The sequence below is a fragment of the Rhinatrema bivittatum genome, chromosome 2 (assembly GCF_901001135.1).
Source record: "Rhinatrema bivittatum chromosome 2, aRhiBiv1.1, whole genome shotgun sequence".
In the NCBI taxonomy this organism is placed as follows: Eukaryota; Metazoa; Chordata; class Amphibia; order Gymnophiona; family Rhinatrematidae; genus Rhinatrema; species Rhinatrema bivittatum.
Genome location: NC_042616.1, coordinates 670,735,046 through 670,756,285, shown reverse-complemented (window position 1 = coordinate 670,756,285; position 21,240 = coordinate 670,735,046). Strand labels below are relative to the sequence as shown.

At 42.0% G+C, this 21,240-nt stretch overlaps 1 protein-coding gene across 2 annotated transcripts in view; it reads right to left on the bottom strand.

Annotated features, from left to right (window-relative positions):
* Nucleotides 1–2,699: 2,699 nt before the first annotated feature.
* The window catches only part of LY96 (lymphocyte antigen 96), a 48,617-nt gene continuing 30,076 nt past the window's right edge, over nt 2,700–21,240 (bottom strand). Inside the window, exons 4-8 of one of the 2 annotated variants that reach the window (XR_003854843.1) lie at nt 19,117–19,209; nt 17,138–17,266; nt 16,242–16,404; nt 8,979–9,031; nt 4,985–5,061 (exon numbers count right to left, since the gene is read on the bottom strand). Coding sequence is in view for 1 of the 2 variants with exons in the window: in XM_029591494.1 (XP_029447354.1) it covers nt 4,966–5,061; nt 8,979–9,031; nt 17,138–17,266; nt 19,117–19,209 (371 nt within the window). In the remaining variant the exon portion in view is untranslated. Of the gene's footprint in view, nt 5,062–8,978; nt 9,032–16,241; nt 16,405–17,137; nt 17,267–19,116; nt 19,210–21,240 lie in introns of both variants that reach the window. The other variant, XM_029591494.1, reaches the window with a different exon arrangement.

The window sequence follows — 21,240 nt, the reverse complement described above, 5'->3', positions numbered from 1 at the left end:
GACATTGTCGATTTTAGGCACATATGTAGGCAGATTTTAAAACATGCTCACACGAGGGACAACCTAGTTTTTCCAATTAGTCCACCAGTTTGCCCAGTTAATATTGAGGTATTCCAGACCCCTCTAGTTCTTTATCCTGCAACCCCCCCCCCAGTTGATCCAGACCATCACTTTGTCCTGTAAGTCCTAAAACTTGAGATCTACAGTCCTGCTCCTCATCTGGAGAGCAGAAAAGTTACGCAGATAACAAGGTGACCATGTACTGCAGTCTCCGGTTTTAAAATAAGGAGTTATGCACAAAACTGTTGGCCCTGCCCCGAAACGCCCACGCTCCACTCATGCCCCACCCTCTTGCCTTTGACACATGCACTGGTATATAATCGTGTACTTTGCAGCTTTTTTTAAATACACGTTACTTGCATGCAGCCCACATACATGCATATGTGGGCATTTTGCGTGAGCAATGCTTTTAAAATCTACTTCTGTGTTTTATACTTTGGGGTTAAGAAATCCCTAGTTGAACAAGGAAGAGCTATACCTTACACACAATTTGAGGTTTTGTCCAGGTTTGACTGGGGATGTATTCTGATACATGCTGCATATTTAACCAGAATCCATACTTAAATGTGCATCCATTGTTAATTAATTCTTCTGGTGTCAACAAGTTTTGCTAGAGTTGCTTTTAAATTGGAAAGTGTCCACAGTGAATACTCATGAAAAACCATAAGTCATTACCTGGGATCTTTCTTTAAGCATTATTGCTTATATCTCTTGCTTCACAAATGCCTCCACATCTTTGCTTTCAAAAAGAAAAAAAAATCATTCATTAAGGCACAATATTAAAAGAAAAGAAATTCCATATGAAGGACCAAACTAGGGGCCTTTTTACTAATGTATGTTTCTATGTAATAGCACATTTTCATGCTAATTTACTCCACTTTATTTATCACGGGATATACTAAACTACAGTACCTGAGTACTTTGTGACATTTAGTAAATCATGCATGAAATCTCCAAGTGTTGTCCCAGCCAGGAAAACTGTGTGTTCCTGGCCATGGCAATGCACGGTTGTGGGGCCACCCCATCCAAAGGCTGCCATCTTTTAAAGGGGCTGCAATGCCCTATAAAAGCCTCTGCCACCCCTTTTAAAAATGTCAGTGGTGGTCCATGGACAACCTCCCAGATTCCTTCCACACTCTTGCACCCCCATCTGGTGCTTCAGTCTTTAACGAGTTACCAGTGCCTAAGCTCTACCTCTCCCAGGCTTCAGGTCCCATCCCCTTAAGCAAAAAAAGTGCTCTTCCATTTAAAAACAGTATCCACCAGCCCCCTGAGCCTCCCCAAAGCCATGAAGATCTAGAGGGGGCAGAAAGCATCCCCACTCACTCCTGCCCCGCCGGCAGCATTCTTTCAAAGTGGCATCAGCTGACCCATTAAGGGGTGGGGATTAGGCAGGGATAATCTTTTTTTAAAAAAAATGTCACCACCAGTGGGGGTGCCAGCATGTACAAGCAATCTGGAGGGGTTGTTCCTTGGACCACCACTGACATTTTTTTAAAAGGAGTGGAGGAACTTTTATTGTCTTTTGTGGTCCCTTTAAAGCAACACCCTGGGAGCATCACCAGGTACCTTAGCCTGGCAATACCCCTGGGGAGGACATTAGCTATATTTCATGAGATGTAACTAACTTTCCCACAGTAGTGCAGCTTGCAAAGATTTTTTTTTTTTTTTTGGCAAGCTGCACTGATGATTTTCATGGCAATGAGCTGCTTTGCATGTTTTGTATGCAAAACAGCCCATTACCACAGCTGCATTGCAACAGATTTAGAGGCTGACACATAGAGATAGATCTTCAAAAAATACGCGTGCGCGTACTTTTGTTCGCACCACCGGCGTGAACAAAAGTACACCCGATTTTATAAGATACGCGCGTAGCCACACATATCTTATAAAATCCGGGGTCGGCGCGCACAAGGCTGCGCAAAATTGGCAGCCTGCGCGTGTCGAGCCGCGCAGCCTGCCTCCGTTCCCTCCGAGGCCGCTCTGAAATCGGAGCGGCCTCGGAGGGAACTTTCCTTCTGCGTCCCCCACCTTCCCCTCCCTTCCCCTATCTACCCCACCCCCCAGCCCTACCTAAATCCCCCCCCCTACCTTTGTTGGGCAAGTTACGCCTGCTTGAAGCAGGCGTAACTTGCGCGTGCCGCCCCTGCATCCCCCGGCACAGGCTGCAGTGCCAGGGGACTCGGGACTGCCCTCCCGGCCCACCCCCGAACCGTCGCCACACCCCTGGACCTGCCCCGGACCACCCCCTGCCCCCGGACATGCCCCCTCCCACCCCTTTTTAGGAAGCCCCGGGACTTACGCGTGTCCCGGGGCTTTGCGCGCGCCGGCGGCCTATGCAAAATAGGCGCGCCGGCACACGAATGCCCTGCGCGTGTAAATCCGGGAGGATTTACGCGTGCAGGGGTTTTAAAATCTACCCCAATATGTATAGAAAATTTGCAGTTATCAAAAAGTCTATGCATTACATGCATTTACTGTATAATAACATGTTTTACTGCACATTACATGCTATTTGCCACATACAAATGCCACAAGAGTGCTGTCATAGAACAGTATCAGTCATTTCTGCTTCACAACAAGTGTTTCTTCTGAGGTGTTGTTGTGGACTACCAAAATAAATACTTAATAAAGGCAGCTAAAAGATAGATCTTTATTTAGATAAAGTATGGAATATTCCAGGAGAGTGTGAGATTTACAGCAAGGCAATTCAGAAACAGCCTCAAAGAGCATTGTTGACACAATAGAATTAATAGATTACCACCTCCAATTTACATACCAATAAACTAGTTTGTTTGCATAACATTTTCCTAATTGGTTGACATTATAATTATACCACATATATGGTTAATGGAACTGGGATTCTTGTAAATCATGTGATTTCTTGTAAATTGAGCCCAGAAGGCAAGAACAACATTTAAGGATTAACTTAGACATACCTTTTAACTTCTAGCATACGTTCTAGCATTTCAGCATATTCTGTCATGCCAGCAACCTTGAACAAGTCTGATCAATGCGCTTTCACAGTGCAGTAATGACAGCTTCATAGGAAACCCTTTTCAAAGCACTCCAACAGCATGGTAGTCCCTGCTGCACACACCAAGGTCTAACCCTGAAAAATTAGATTATGGCAAATGGGTACCAGAAAAACCCAGAGAAACAACAGGAGGGGAAGGACGGGATTAGGTAAGAGGGGCTCTTCCTTGCTCTGCTTTGTGTTCTGTCTTCTCTAGGCTCACCTCCTGCCTTCCTGTTCTGCTCTCTGCCTGCTCTCTGGGAGGGAAAGATATGGGTAGAGCAGAATGTGGAGTGCTATTCTCTGTTGCCTGAGATTTGGGGCATTAGGGAGATTGGGGCACAGTGCTCATGCATAGCAAAGCCCCTGGTGCTGCCCCCAGACAATTCCTTAAGTCTGCCTAATAGAACCAGCTCTGAATAAAGGATTCTATTTAAAAAAGAGTTTTGTTTTTTTTAAAAACCATACTTTAAAAGATCCTTTTGAAGACAGGGCACAAAAATTATATCAAAATGTTACTTTTCCCACATATTGCACATCTTATTAGAAAAATTTTGTCCTTAATGTATAGACTTTCAATCTCAGACAAATTGCCAAGAAAGCACCATCTTCCACTTATGTCGCAGGCCTTGCACGTGTATCTTAGCCAAAACTGAGACAAGTTACATGTGTGAGCTTTTCAGTGTGTACACATTGTCACTATGTTCATGACCTCAACAAATGCAGGAATAACATCACGTCACTTAATTTGTGTCAACAAAAAGTGTCCCTTATTTTATACATCAGAGTATTCTCAGTTGCTGAATATGTGATGTCAGAGAGAGAGTAGGACTATATAATGTTCCCTGACATTCCCCAATGGGAGATGTCTTGTCAAGGAGTATGATTTAATAAAACTCATGAGCCTACTTTGGCTTTTGCTCTTTCATCCAGTCTTCCATCCTAGAAAGGTAGTTGAGGCTCGAGGTCAGAACTCTTGGACCTTTCAGGAGGTGGGGGAGATTTTTCTTGAGGTTTCAGGGAAAATCCTGGGATTGAGAAAACCAGGGGATGTGAAAGGGGAGTTGGTCCCAAGTTCCTTGCATTTCACTGAGGATTTGCCTTAAGGTCTGCAGAATGAATTTCTGGTTAGAGTCAGAGTAAGGATTACTAAACTGGGAGATCTGCTTTCAGAGCTGCTGCTTGGAAGTTGTTAGCAGAAGCTCATCTGTTCAGCAGAACATTCGGGTTCAGCTACTGGTCTATAGAGATCTGCACACCAGAAAACAGGTACCAAAAAGAGGAGAACCCAGGGAGAATCCCATTTCCAAAGAGTACCTCAGAGCTAGTAGGTAGTGGTGAAAACAAAACCCACTGTGTGAAGACTGTGCAGTGACTGTAACTTTTTGGACTATGTATTGCCTTTTACTTTTGCTACATGGATAGCTCTCTTCTTCAGTGTCTGATTTATTCATCTGCATCAGTTATTCCAAAGGATTTATGAACAACACAGGACTGTTGGCAATGTGTGTTATTCTTCTTACTGGACAGTGTAAGAAGTCCTCCAAACAGCCTAAAGTCCTCCAAACAGCCTAGAGGCCTTGAAAGACTGTAACTTAACTTTTCCCCCATCAGCAATGAACCTGAAGGATCAGGGGATGTCTACTTGCCCCACAGATCCTAAATGTGCCCCTCAGTTCTAGTAGCTGGAGAAACAGAGGATACACGTAATTGGTCAGCTGAGCAAAACAAACTTTGATTCAAGTCCGCGGTGGTCTCAGCCAGAGGTCTTTCTCGGGAGTATGAAGACCCAGAGGAATAGCCAAGCAGCTTCTCCAAGTTCTGTAATAATATGCAGCAGTCACTAGGTGCAAAAGGATTTTCAGATTCTTTTCAATGGGCAAAGCAACCTAATTCTTTATCACCACAGTCATGTTAACACAAAGGGCAACCTTCTCATCCTCTTCATCAGCAGTCATTATTTGACCAAAAGCAATATAAGTTCCCTAAAAAAAAAATGATACATAATTATCTTTACAGTATATTGCATAGGTATGGTAAATAACATTCATTATTGCAATGCATCATTTACATTTAAAGTAAGATAGGCATACAGAATAAGATGATCATAATTGGGAACCATCTGTCTCGTATTTGGAGGAATGGTTCTTCATTTTGATTGAAAAATTACCCTTTTTTTCATCACTCTGTCATGCAGAAAGGCATTCAGGCCAGTGCATGTCATTGAGGCTGTATGACAGACACTTTATTCCCTATAATAATAATTTAAAGAAAACAACAACAACTTAGGCATACTCAGCTAGAAGACATACCGTAAGTAGTTACTATTTCCCTTCTGAGTATGCAGATTGCAGAAGCTGCTTTTTTGATCATATGATATATGCAGCTGGCATTGGGTCTTAGTTCTTATTAATTGCAGTCCTTTAATCCCACCATACATGTCCCAAAATGTCACTCAAAAACAGCATTTGAAAGCTGGCCCCCTTGAAATCATAAGCATGTTTAAGTATAGAGTTTCTCCATGGGTGGCTAGACAAGGCAACTGCTATTATCTAATCAGCCAGGTGAGGATTGTTCGTGTCCTGGTTCACACACAGGTTACTGTTGATCAGTCCCAGTCCCAGCAGTATCTGGGCTGGATGCACTTAACACTTATGTGTGGTCACCAACATCTGCATAGCACTTCATCACACATCCTACATAGAAACCAAACATGAATGATTCTGAAGACATTAGGGACTCAGTTCCACTTTGGCCCAAGCTAGACTGTTTTGCTGAGAAATTCACTTTGCACAGCACAATGTCAATCTGCCTTCTTTCTCTCGTCCTCTGTTGCAGGTCTCTGGCACAACTTCCCTATGCCTCTTCCACAGTGAAGAAGAAAATTTAAACTTAATATTGGTGGGGAAAATTGCATTTGTTGAGGGGGCAAAGAGGGTCTTAACCTCCATCTCATGTATCCAGCCCAAAAATGTAATTACATGTTAACTGCAGTAAAGCACCAGGAATATGAGGAAAAGGGCTGCCTCCCAGGCTCCTTGCAGCATGAATACTGCTTTGTTTTGCTTTTCACAGCCTTGATATTCACTGGAATTGTAAAATTTGAATTTGCAAAGATGAATAATCTCAGGATAGTCTGTTACAAAAAGGAAATCATATATACTTATTTTTCAACGACAACTCACTCACAACTTAAAGGCTAAAACTTGTTTTTCACTTGTTTTTTTCTTTTGCCGCATCGCCAAGCCTGACGACGTACCTCATTGGTTTTCAAATTGAGGCCGTCCAGACTTTTAATCATTTGCGGTCTAAAATGTTCAAAATAATTTGTTCATAGACGGTGATAATATATTTATCTTGCATACATCTTAGATTCAGGCTCAAGCGTACTTGAGCTCTCTACTCTAGCTTGACAACGGCCGGTGTTTCATGGGTAAATGCTTCATCAGGAGCTGTCAATGTTTTTTTCTTTCAATAATGACTAAATCACCACTTCTTTTTTGACTCTGTTCATATTCCTATGTCAAAAAAGTTGTATTGTAATTATATATCAACCTATATGCTGTATTACTTATCTTGTGTTGGCAAATGGTCCGACCTTTCATCCGAACAATCATTGTCTCGAAACACTTCCAAGAAGAATCGCGAAATACCGGCTGTTGTCGAGCTAGAGTGGAGAGCTCAAGTACGCTTGAGCCTGAATCTAAGATGTATGCAAGATAAATATATTATCACCGTCTTTGAGCAAATTATTTTGAACATTTTTAGACCGCAAATGATTAAAAGTCAGGCGGCCTCAGTTTGAAAACCAATGAGGTCCATCATCAGGCTTGTTGATGCGGCAAAAGAAAAAAGAAAAACAAGTGAAAAACAAGTTTTAGCCTTTAAGTTGTGAGTGGCTTGTCGTTGAAAAACAAGTATATATGATTTCCTTTAACAGTGTATTGTTGCGTAGAAATCAAATTGGGCTCTTTTTCCGTAATCTTAGAATAGTCCAGGTTAGAACATATGTATAGGGAAGAAGACTGGAACAGTGACCCTTTCATCTGCCCCTTACCTCAGCTGGACTGGATGGCTCCCTACAGGAGAGTGAAGAACACCGGCTCCAGAAAGAGCCCTGGGACAGAAACTTGGTTCAGAGGTGAGTGGGCTTTAATTGTTTTAGCCATGCTTCTGCAACTCATTTAGATTTGTTACATTTGTGCCACACCCTCCTTCCCCCCCCCCCCCCCCCCCCCCCCACATTTTTTTGTTTGCTAAATGAGAAATGTTAATTAATTTGGAAAATCCTGGACAACCCCTGGTATTTTTTCATCATAATACTATGCTACATACAGTAGGTCATCTTTGTATTGGCAAGATATAAATCAAAGCCCTAGCATGGTGTTTGGGGGCAGCGCATTGCTGAAGGTGCTGTATTTCAAATGAGGGATTCAACCAAGGTCTTATCTTTTCTCTGGATTGGGGGGGGGGGGGGGAAGGCAGACAAGTTTCAAAGCAATCTATCCACATAAATACAGATTCATGGAGAAAACAGCCATCCCATGGTTGGCTAAAAAGCCAGGCTGTATTCCACCGGGGGTAAGCTTTTGCTAGACTGCAAAGAGACATTCCCATAGTTATGTTTCAGTCAGATGAAGAAGCTAGTGAATGTGCATGACATTTGCCAAAGTAAGTGCACTATTTTATGCTCTGGGTACAATGCAATAAGCCGCACTTAAAAACATGCGTCTAAACTGAGCACCCGTTCTTTTAATGCACGCACAACCACATCTCCTGGGCATCTAATTTAATATGTAAATGAGCTGCCATGTTAAAAAGGACGGGCTAGGGATCAATTGTGCGTCCCTAACATGACCTTAGCATAGGGCACTCAGGGGATATGGCTGTTAGGAAAATGGATGCTCAATTTACAAGCGTCCGTGTTCCTAACCCGCACACAGTCACAGGTTAGGAAAACAGACGCTCGTAAATCAAGCACCCTTTTTCCTAACCTGACCGCCATCAAGATTTTTTTTTTTCCTGATGCTGCCTTCTGTGGTTCCTCCTATTTAGTACCGCAACAATATTAATTAGGAAGAACCATAGAAAAGCAGTATTTTGGGCTTTTTTGTGGTGGCTTGGAGCGTGTGAAGACTTAACACCAACTCTGGGGCCCACGTTACATTTTGTATGTAAAAATGTGCACGTGAGGCTCACGGTGATTTTTTGCATTGGGAGTAATAACTAATAGCCTCATCTGCATAGCATTTACATGTGTTGAGTGCTATTAGCTATGCACTGGTTTGGACATCTGTTTTGGCCGCGTTAATCCTATTGTTGCATCGGGAGTTATTCCAACGCATCCACTATGCGCTTTCAACCATGCGTCAAGCTGTGTGCTAGGCTGAGCATCCTATATTGCATCGGCCTCTCTGTCTTTTATCTCTACATGCGCACATAGCTCCAGGCCCTAACACGCTTAGAGAATGCATAACATTGTTAGCACAGTTTTTGGAGAGTTCTCATGTAGACATACTATTACATATCTATAAATCCATTTTATATAATTATATTGCACTTGCTTGGACCTGTTACCTATTTTCAGATGACTCTCTTTCTTGTCCCTCTCTCCCACTGCACACAAGTCCAGATATACACTTTTATCTATGAGCCTACATCCTTACTCATACACATGCACAAAATGCGGCAGCTCTTGCTATCCCCTAGAATGTTGTTTCTTACCTTTTTCTTATTAATAGGTCATCCGTGTACTTTTTCATGAAAAAAGGGATTTCATTCAGATAATAATAGCATTTACTGAAGATTCTTTTGACAAAATATAGTCTCAATATTTGCAAAAAATATTCTTTGCTACACAAAAAATAAAGAACAATTACAGAACAAAATCAATGGAACATACCGGTTCAAACTTTAGCTTTGTAAATCGTTGTTCTGTGTCTATTCTGATTGTCTCTGCAAAATAAGACAGATAAAATGGATTTCCTGAGTCTAATGTATACTAATAGAGGTCAGAGAGGCAAATAATGCAAAGATTTACCAAGATTGAGGACTTTCTTTACATTATACATAAAATCTAGTATGATTAGATTTTCCATACTCAGTTTAATTATTTACCAGTTTAAGACTCCATAAAAAATGACAAGGAACCATGATCTTTGGAGTATAATTTACAGAGTGACAAGCATACATCAGAATAAATGCTGTGGCCACTGCTCCTATTATTTCTCCTGCTAGCTGCAATGCCAGGGCTCAACTAGGTCCAGCAGCCAGCCACACAGCAAAATTCTGCACACGTATTTGAAATTCCATTCCAGTTCTGCATTGCACAGTGGTGCATAATTCCCCCAGGAGTTCCTCTACCTAATATTACTACCACTTATTTTATAGTGCTATACTAGACATATGCAGCACTACCTGTAAATGCCCTTTCTGAAACACAACTAAGTGATAAAGTTCCTGAAGGGAGGCTCTAGGGATTAGCCCTAGAGTCTAGGCTAATCCTGTGTTTGTCTGGGCACTTCACCAGGTTTATTCTGCTGTTTGTAACATAGATTTTAAAATGGAGGAAGTAGGACCACAAATTGAACAATGCATTGACATGCTCATTTAAACCCAGGACAGGAATGTCCTAAAGCCTCCCTTCAGAAACAGGATAACTTGGCAGCCTATGTACTAAGAGGTTAATTTTAAGACCCATACACATGTGCAGATATGCGCACATTTGCTGGCTCACGCACATAGGTGCAGCGATTTTATAACATTTGCACATATAGACGTGTCGGGGAGAGTGGGGGTAACCTACATGGAGTGGCAGTTACTACTCTTAACAGAAGTCCCAAGGGGTAACTTGCATGGAGTGGCAATTACCATCCTTAACACATGCATGTCACAATCTTCTTGTGTGGCTGAGTGAGTTCTTTGACCCTCTTTTCATCTCTCGTGGACCAATCTCCAAACCACTCTCTCTTTGAATCATTCAGTACAGGTGCTCCAGTCCAGAGCCCTAGGCAGCTGCAACCCCCATACCTGGTATGGATTAGGCACTTGGCCACTATTATGACCTGGGTCTTTTAGTTTGATTTCTCTCTATGTCTCCATTTGCAACCAGTGGAACCCACAGGTTCCAATAGTCGGCCTCTGTTTCCAGTCAGGTACTGTAATCAGGTTCTACTTCTTCAGCGTATTGGTCATTGGAAGTTCTCTGGCTGCAGCATCCTTCACTGGGACTTTAGCCCCTTGGCTTTCTGCTACTTCTCTGTTTCTTGAGTAAACCTGGATGAGAATTTCTCTCTTTAGGGATCAGGCTGTAATTTCATTTTGAATGTCAGCCTTGTTTCTCCTGATGGTGCCAAAGTAGATCAAGTTTTCACTTAACCTTTTCACCAGTACAAACGTAGCAGAAAAATTCCTGTCACCCAGAATATTCCTTCCTGATTTGTACCAGGGCCGAAGAAGGTTTTGCACAATACGGCTACCTAACTTTCTGCTATTCTTCTCCAGCTTTTTTGCCCAGGAAATATAGATATCACCATTCGGGGGTACAATGTTGCTATATCACAGCACCACCAAATCTTGAAACCATATTTTGAGGATTTATTTATTTATTTATTTATTTATTTTTATTTGTCTTTTTTATACCGACATTCGATTTGGTATATCACATCGGTTTACAGAAATAACTCATGGTACAATATGACAACGGTGTCGTTATTATTATTACATTTTAACTTAGTTAAACAAATTGGAACTTAAATTTGATTTACATAGAAACTGTGTAACTTAATTAACAGATGGAATACGCTTGAATTACATTGGGCGGTTGGGGGAGGAAGGGCATAGGGCGAACATGTGGAGTTATTGGTGCATGGGTTGGAAGGCTTTCTGGAATAGCCAGGTTTTTAGAGTTTTCTTGAAGGATTGGGTTGAGGTTCTAGTCTGAGTTGTGTGGGAAGTTTGTTCCATATTGAGGGGCCAGTTATTGAGATGGCGCATTTCTTGGTTGTGGTACAATGGGCCAGTTTGGTGGATGGGATAGCCAGCAGGCCGGTGATCTTAGATCAGAGATCTCTTTGGGATTCGTGGGGGTGGAGGGTGTCCTTTAGCCATTCGCTCTTCTCATTGTAGATGGTCTTATGCAAAAGGGTTAGGGCTTTGTGCTGTATTCTATAGGTTATGGGGAGCCAGTGGAGGTCTTTGAGGATGGGTGTGACATGGGTGGAGCGTTTGTTGTTTGTGAGAGATCTGGCTGCTGCATTTTGTAGTAGTTGAAAAGGTTTGAGTGTGGAAGCAGGGAGTCCAAGGAGGAGAGAGTTGCAGTAGTCCAGCTTGGAGAGTATGAGGGATTGCAGTTCTGTCCGGTAGTATTGGTTGAAGAGGAGAGGCTTGATTTTTTTGAGGACTTGTAGTTTGAAATAGCCCTCTTTTATTGTTGCATTAATGTGTTTTTTTTAGATTAAGTTCAGAGTCTAGGGTGATTCCTAGGTCTTTTATTGTGGATATGAGTTTTGTTTGGTTGCGTGCTCGGGAGGTCATGGGTGTTCTTAGTGGAGGGTTTGTTTATTATGTGTAGTATTTGCTGGGTATATGCTGTCTAAAGGGATTGTGACCTCAGAAAGCTATCAGCTACTTATCCATAGTCAGGTGTATCCTGGGCACATACCATTTTCAAAGTTACTCCACAAACAATGTCCACATATCATGGAAGGTAGTAAACTTGTCTACAGCTCTCTTTTCCTCCCACATAACTTTATTATCAAAATGCATATGTACCGTTATTTGTTGTAATCTTTTCAAACTCATTTTAGCACAAACAACAAGAATGCCGTATCTATGGAAACTACAACTTTTTTAGGGTTTCATAGCCTCCATGGAAAAAGTCATTCAAAATGAGGAGACCTATACATGTTGTGCTTCCCGGCCGCGTACGCTCCGTGGCCGGGCCTGCTCACCTCACTACGCCTTCCACCAGCTCCGGGCACGTCCCCTCCATGGCCGCTTCCAGCTCGCGGCGTCTCCAGTCCCCCTGCACTCCCACTCCAGACCAGGCCTCACGGCGGGGCTTGGCATCCTCCGTGGCATCGGCCCTGCCCCTAGGTGCGCGCGCGTGGACCAACCGGCCTCTTAAAGGGTCAGGGGTGGAACCCAGCTCCGCGGCGCACCCTGATTGATCACTGCTTAAAAGGAAGTGGTCTGACCCCACTTCCTTGCCTTGGCAATTGGGTCGATCACATTGTGATAGCTAGTTTGCCTTCCTGTTCCAGTGTCTTGTTCCAGTCTCCTGTTCCAGTGTCCTCTTCCAGCGTCCTCCTGTTCCTTCGTCTCCCCAGGTAGTACCATTCAGTCTGTCTTCTCAGTACTGACCTCTGCCTGTTACTTTGACTATGTTTGATTGCCTCCTGGATTTGACCTTTGCCTGTTTCCTCGACCACGTCTGAACGCTGCCCGGAACTGACCTCTGCTTGTCCATTTACCACGTCTGCACGCTGCCTGGAACTGACCTCTGCCTGATCACTGACCACATCTGACCGCCGCCTGGAACCAGACCTTTGCCTAGCATCGGCCCTGCCCCTAGGTGCGCGTGCGCTGACCGCCCGACCTCTTAAATGGCCAGGGGTAGAACCCAGCTCTGTGGCGCGCCCTGATTGATCGCTGCTTAAAAGAAAGTGATCTGACCCCACTTCCTTGCCTTGGCAATCGGGTCGATCACGTTGTGATAGCTAGTTTGCCTTCCTGTTCCAGTGTTTTGTTCCAGTCGTCTGTTCCAGACTCCTGTTCCAGCGTCCTCCTGTTCCTTCATTTCCCCAGGTAGTACCATTCGGACTGTCTTCTCGGTACTGACCTCTGCCTGTTACTTTGACTACGTTTGATCGCCGCCTGGATTTGACCTTTGCCTGTTTCCTCGACTATGTCTGAACGCTGCATGGAACTGACCTCTGCCTGATCACTGGCATGTCTGACCACCACCTGGAACCTGACCTTTGCCTGACTGACCATCCTCTGACTAACTACTGGTATTGACCCCTGCTTCAGCTGACCACATTATCCTTGACTCTGGCCTTGATCCTCACTCTTCATTCAGAGACGCTGTTCTGGCCTTCTCTGGCTCCTGGCCTCCCTGACCTGAACATTGACCATGCACCCTTGTTCATGGTGGGCACATCCCTGAACTTTATCTCTCGGAGATCCTGCGAGGCCCACCTAAGACCAGGCAGCCCGAGTAACCAAGGGCTCAACCCGAGGGAACCCTGGGTTGCTATTGGTGAAGCTCCAGCTAGCCTCTGTCTCCTCCTGTGCTCCGCCTCCTGGTGGCAGGTGCTCTCTGGGTCCAACCAGGGAGCCTACCAATCCTGCACCAGGCCAAGGGTCCACCTCCCGGCGCAACATCCAGCTTCTTCCATTATCAAAATGACTGTCTTTCCATTCTTTGAATTTACAATCTACCTGTTTGCTTGTTTCGATCACAATTACTGACAAAATATTGTCAAGCATAAATAGGGCAAACATTTCTGAAATGTTCTACTTCCAGGTTGCTTGTGTTGGTGACTCATCTCATTCTTTGGCCATCATTTGCTACACAACTGATGTGGAGCTTTTTACCACAACCTGCCATTTCTGCCTATCATGGTGGCAGCATCCAGAATATTCTTAGGGTGTAGTTATCTGGACTGTGAAGCTCTAGATCTACCTCTACCACGTCAGCCATGGGATGCTCTTCTTCCCCATACCACTGAATGACAGCAGTATCAATTACTCCTCATCACTGCTGGATGAACTTTCATGGAAAATGTGATCTTCAGGTTCAAAGAAGTCATAAACCCCTGGAAGAAAGTCTGGCTCATCTTCATTGGAATATCCTTCAAATGATGAATCACTGCTATCATCCATGAAACATAGTCTGATCATTTCTCCAGACATGTAGCTCCACTTCCTTGACTTTCTGGACTATAGAAAAAAATAACATAATGGCACAATGAAATGTGTGAAATAAGATACCATTGCTCCTCACCACCTCCACAAAGAAAGATGTATGGTATGGCACAATTTTGCCAAGCCAGAAATGGGACAGGTTTCACATGCACACCCTGGAAAATGCAGTAAGACTATAATGTTATCCCCCTTCAGCCTATGGCAGAGATGCAAACTCTGTCATAGGTCGAATGGACTCTGCTCCAACTTACTGGAGCAGAATCCATTGGGGCAGATTTTCAAGGATTTACATGTGTAGGGGAAGTTACGCGCGCCAGGCCTATTTTCAAAAGGCCCGGCGTTGCGCATAAAGCCTTGGGATGTATGTAAGTCCTGGGGCTTGAAAAAAATGGGCAGTCAGGGGGTGAGGGCAGAGACCTCTCCACGGCCGTTGGGCCGGAGGATTGTGTGCCTGCAATCGGCAGGCATAACTTGTTAAATAAAGGTACGGGGGTTTTTTTGGAGGGGGCTGGGGGTGGGACAGGTAGGGGAAGGGAGGGGAAGGTAAGGAGGGAATGGGGAAAGCCAGCTGGTCTCCCGAGGGCTCGACACGCGCAAGGTGCACTAGTGTGCACCCCCTTGCGCGCGCCAATCCCTGATTTTATAACATGCGCGCGGCTGTTAGTCAGACTAGAGTAGACACGGATCTGAAAAAAAACAAACAAGACCGATACCTTGGAAAGTAAATTTATTGGATACAGTAATGCCCAACTCCGGCCGAGTTTCGCCCTTTCGGCTGCATCAGGGATTTATAATTGCATACTCTACAAATGTGCTTCACATATGAGCCACCCTTATTCATAAACCAGGGTATGTTAAGGATGATCTCAATTTCTCTAATTCACTGCTAATGCCTTTTTAGCAATTTCATTGTGCCAGAGAGAACCTCTTTTTGGAGGTCATAAGGTGTAATTTTTACATGCAACAAATCAAGATGCACTTGGAAATTCTTCTTAATCAGGCCAGTGGCACTTTTGGAACTATTTCTGTAGCTTTCTGCCACCTTTTCTAGGACTCTAATTGCATCTCTTTAGTACTTAAGGATCTGTGCTTTCTCTGTACGATGCATAGACACCTCTATCAGCAATGCTGTATTCTTCTCTGATACCACAATATCTGCTTTTTGTGCATTGATCTTACTGTCAATGGGAATAGGAATGTCCCAGGTGATCACAACTTCTTCATTCTCTTCTATTCTATTAGGGTTGTGCTACCAGCGTTTGTTTGGTACCCAGGCCTCTCTTCTTCTTGTCTTTGACCACAGGTGGATGGGCTTCACCTGGGCCTCTCTTTCCTGTCTTTGGTCACAGGCAGGATGGGCCTTGCCTACTGCCTTCCTGGGCCTCTCTTCTTCTTATCTTCAGCCACAGGAAGGATAGGTTCTACCCATAGCTCTCCAAAGTTATTCTCCTCCTCTGCGTGCGGTCCCACTGGGCTTCTCTCCTTGTCTTCAGCTGCGGGTGGGATGGGGTTCATTTGCAACTTCTCCAGGCTACTTTCTATCTTTGGCTGTAGGCCAGGAGCTCACACTGGTGATTTTGCCATCCCCTAAAGGTTGGTGCTCTAGGCAACCACCTACTTCACCTAATGAAATCTCTGGCTCTGGTCTTCCCTACAAATGTATCCATCATCACAGGTAGAACAACTGGTCTCGAATCTTCAACAGAAAAGACACCATTTTCCTTTCCTCTTCCTCATAGGAAAACAAAAAAATTCATTTCTTCATTACTGTGAGGTCAGTTTGAAGGGTCTAAAAACTGCTCAACCAGTCGCCATCTTCCTATGCACCAGGATATTATCCTATTAATTAGCCAAAGGAAGGAGGGAATGCTGATGAAAGGAAGGAAGGAAGGACCCAGCAAACAGAAAAAAACCTAAAAATGTTCCCATTTTACAACTAAACATTTTATTACATGGGAAATTCAATATATTTCTTATTTGTATCTTAATGGGATTTTGTGAGCTGATGGGAATGGAAGATGGAGGATGCCTGTTCAGGAATATGATTGGAAATGGGAAAAGTTTGACTCATGGTGATGTGTTACCGTGGTCAGTTGAGATAATAGGGTTTCCCTGTTGATTTAAGAATACATTTTAATTGTTAATGCAATTATAATGAGGCATTACTCAGTCTTGGAGAAAAGGTATAGATCAGAAGTTGAGAGAGACATGGGGTTTTCTTGTTGGGTTTGATTACCATAGTAAAGTTTGAGAACCAGCATCTTAAGGAAATAAGATAATGTGACTCCAGGCATGAGAATCCTGCCACAGAGTACTCCAAAGAGCACAGTGACAAACATGTGCTGTGGAGAGTCCAAGAAAAGAATTCCTCAGGGGCAAAAACAACTATTCCTTCGTAACTGTAACATAAAAAAGGAAATAGAGTCAGGCAAAACATGTTATTCTTCAAAGAAACTAAAGCAAGACTCCTGTCAAAAGTCAATATTATACTCTACTTCTCAACTCAGCCTCAATGGGATAGTGAAATCCTCATAACAAGACTACTTTCAATTCACTTCTACAGATTTCACAGACATCATTTCCTTAATTATCATAATCATTGCTTTATCACTTGAAGGTCACAAAACATATCACTCCTGGAAGGCTGAAAGAAAAGGGTATTTTATCCAGATCTTCTAAGAAGGACCAATTTAATGGCACAATAGCCATACTATGCACAGCGATGCAGGAGATCGGGGTGTAATTCCCAGATCTGGCTCCTATAGTAGCAATATTCACAGGTCCTTGAAGGCAGAGAATCCAAACCATTACACATCAAGAATACCTATTGGTTAGCCACATAACATACTTTTATAGGGCTCCAAAGGGAGCCATGGTTGCTTCTTTTGGCTGAAGACTACCTCTGCGATTGTTAGACTATGGAGAGAATAAAAAGAAAACGCTCAAAAGTTGTGTACAAAGGGTCATGGCAACCAAGCCCCGGTGGAGAAGAAGGGAAGATACTCTAGAAAAGAGAAGTTATAAGCTGCCAGGGTATGTATATACAACAATAAAAATAAACCTCTTCAGTAAAGGAAGGAATTGGAGTTAATTGTAAGATATTTCACTTGTTATTTAAGTTTGAGTACCTACCTCCTTTTAGACTGCCACAAAATTGATATTCATCATCAGTTCCAGTGCACATGATGTATCTGTTTCCACTTACTTTTATAGATTTGTACCAAACATCTACTATGCCATGCACATTTATTAGATCATACCCTATGAAAGAGAGAAACACAGGTTTAATGTTTATTCATCCTTTTCTCATCCAGAGATGAAGAACAAAGAAGGACCTATCCAAATTATTTTTTTTCTCCTTGGATTCCTGTTCCTTTCAGCTCCATGTGGGGACATACAGAGGTAACATTCATGGAACTGCTATGATCCTGGAATGTAAAGAGATCAAAAGACAATATACTGCCTTACAAATTATTTATTCATAAAACTCCCAATCTAAAACTCCATTTTTAAATGCCCCTCTGGGTAACTGCTTTAGAATAAAATGTGTAATCAGTTCTCACTCTGAAGCAACAATTGAGTTTGACAGTCCAAGAAGGTACACATTATCTCAGAATGGGTTACTATATATGGCATCACTCCAAACTCATTAAAGCAGCCAAGGTGAAGTGTGACTTCTTATAAACAGTAACTGCAAGCTATTGAATGTGGAGAAAGATTACAAAAAAAAATGTGTCTTTTTCTTGTATCATGGGTCTCGCACTTGTTTACTTCTTGTCATAGGAAAACTCAGAGAGATAAGCAACAGGGCATATAGCAGCCAAGGTTCAGGAAGGGAAAAACCAGAACTATACTGTCATCTGTCTCCATTTCCTTCATGCAAACAGCATGAAACATAATATACAAACATATAGAAATTAATCTCAGTAAGGACCCTACACACCATCTAGTCTGCCCATTCCAAATGCAATCCCACAGAATATACTTAATTTTAAGTTTTACCCTCAGTTCCTCATATCTAAGAATCTTCTGTGCTTATCTCATGTTTTCTTGTGTTCTGTTACTGTTATAATCTCCACCACCTCATTAAAAAGCTGTACCATTTATCCACCACCTTATCTGTGAAGAAGTTTTTGTTGTTTACTCCTCAGTTTTCCGTCTTTTAGTCACATATCATGATCTCTTTTTCTAGAAACTTCTTTTTCATTTAAAAAATGCTTGATTTTTTGTACATTATTCATATGTTTGAGATATCTGAATGTCATTCACATGTCTCATATCTCCCATCTCCCTTCTCTCTCCTCTCTATCAGGGTATGCATATTTTGCATCTTAAGTCTTATTTCAAATGATTACAGACTATTTGTACCATCTGCAAAACACAAACCTTACCTACTGGCTCCTCTGCAATATCATTTTTAGAAATATTCAACCAAACTGATCCTTCAAAACTTGACTGATGACCATTTCTCCTTGGAGTAAATTCCATTTACTAGTATCCTCTGTTCCTTTCACTCAACCACTCCTTAACCCAGTTTATCACTTTAGGACCTACCATTATGCTGCTGAGGTTACATATGAGCTTCCTGTGTGGAACAGTATCAAAAGCCTTCCTGAAATCCAAATAAACCACATCCAGGGCACACCCTCTAATTCTTTAGTTTCCTAGTCCAAAAAATTGATACTCTTCCTCTAATAAAACTATGCTGTCTTGCATCCTGTAATCCACCAGATTCAAGATATTCTACTAGCCTCTTCTTTAGTAGTGACTTAATCAATTTATCCATCTGGCTAGTCTGTTATTTCCACCCTCCTCCTTTTTACCACTTTTATGAAGAGGGTCAATGTCTGCCCATTTCCAGTCTTCTCAAGGAGCACTCCTATCTCCAAAATCTGTTGAATAGGACTATCAGTGGAGATGTCAGCGGTAACTTTCACTTCATGTGCACAGTACAAGCAATCCTTCTGCTGTACATCCAAACTCATTGACTGAAGTCAACATGAGTTTGTATTAATATTTATTTTGGCATACATAGGGATTTTTCCTTATTCAAAACATAAACTCTTTGGTTTTGATTGACCCACACACTAGAACAAATAAAAATAACTTACTTGGAATCCATGAGAAAGAGAAATTATACTTGGAGCCTCGACTGAGGTTACAAGGATCTATGTTCACCGTCAGAGGATGCTTATTGACATTATCTAAATGAAAAGCATATAGTTTAGTGTTAATCAGATGAAAAAGGATCTACAGCTCTACACATCACAAGCATATCTATCAACAGGCCTACCAAATTTGTTAAAAACAACAACAAAAAATGACATGTGTAAAAATAATTTCATGCCAGTAAAGATGCTAAATAGTTAGAAGCCTCTAAGCTTAATGTGAACCCTAGTAAATCAGAAGCTTTATGGCTTACTACAAATGTTCTCTTTCTCTTCCAAGTGTGGCTATGAATAATGTTCCAATCCCAATCAAAGATGTAGTCACCACTCTAGTGGTCAAGCTTGATAAAGATCTGAAATTTTCAGTGCACATCTCTCATCTCATGCAAAACTTCTTATTTTTTTTCTTAGATCCATCCGAAACTTGCAGCCCTTCGAAGACCATCAAGATTTTAAAACTTTAGTACATGCACTTATTCTCAGTAGACTTGACTACTGTAATACTCTCCTTAATGGTCTACCTGCAGCCAAGTTATTCAAAATACATCAGGCAAACTTATCTTTGGAAAAAAAACAATTTTTTTAAACTTTCTATTTATAATTTTCCAACATTACAAAGAAGAAGACTTTGCACAGTAACTGAGAGTTTAACAAAATAAGAAAAGAAAAAATATATATATCATATGACATAATCCACAAAAAAGCAATACAATACCCTCTAAATGTAGACCTTCCAACCAGACAGAGAGAGGAAAGAAACACAGGAGATACAAAATAGAAGGAAAAAAGAAAACTTAATAGGGAATTAGGCTGACAAAAAAAACCATAACCCAACTTCTACATAAGAAAGTCACAACTAATATCAAGAAGGCTCTGAAGAAATGACCGTTCTCTTCCCATTGATATAGGCTTTAAGCTGTTCTGGAACAAAAAATATGTAAGAATCATTCCCAGAATTTACAACATACTTGCATGGGTATTTAAGTAAAAAAGAAGCCCCTAAGTCTTGGACCTGCGAACATAAGGCCAAGAAATTCCTTCATCTCTCTTGTGAAACTCTAGCCAGGTCAGGAAACCCAAAAAGACTACTGGCATATTTTTAAAGTAATTTCTCATAACAAAGGAAACATCATGTTCACTAAAAAAAAGAAACTATTAATAGCGTAGCCTGCTCAATTATCTCATCAGAAGTAGATTCAAGACGGCAATCCAGCGGGCTAAGAGATGCTCCTTCCCCAGCCAACGAAGGATCTCCTGCTCCTTCTTCGGCAATGGGGTTACTAACCCATGAAGCTTCAGGGTTAGAAGAGACACGCCCTACGACGGTCATTTGCCTCAAGGGGGAACTAGGGTCCGGAGGAAAGACCCAGCCTCGGCCCTTTCATTTGGATGGCATAAAAGCAAGTAAATTAATGAAACAGCAACAGGGAAAAAATGGAGACAAACATGAAAGTGACCGCTCAGGCAGCTATCTTGGCTCCCTCCCCCCGGAAAAAAAAAACCAATTTGGTCACGTCATTCCGTTTCGCACTGAGCTTCATTGGTAACCCATTTCAGCACGTATCAATTTCAAACTGGCCACTCTGACTTTTAAAGACTTCAGATTTAGCTCTCCTCCTTATCTCTCCACTCTCATTATTCCTTATCATCCTTCTCTTGCTTTTAAGTTCCAGCAAACTAGAACTACAAAGAACTACAAAGAAATGAGACTTGAATCTTCCAGAGACAATTGTTTAGGAAGTAAGATAAACTTCTTACCCCCCAGAGATAATTGTTTTGCCTTTCTCAAACCTAACATTTGGAATTCTTTACTTCATAGTGTATTTTTAGAGAAAGATTACATGAAATTTAGGAAAGCTCTTAAGGCATTTCTCTTTATCCAACTAAGTCAGGACCACATTTAGTTTCATTTTATTTCATGTTTCCATGATGTGATTTTCTTATTCTTTAATATTATATTGATTATTTTAAAAAATTATTTTATTTTATTATGTAATCTGTTTAACATTTCAATATTTCAACCGCTGAAGAATTTCATATTTGATGATCATGCAATAACTATAAAAC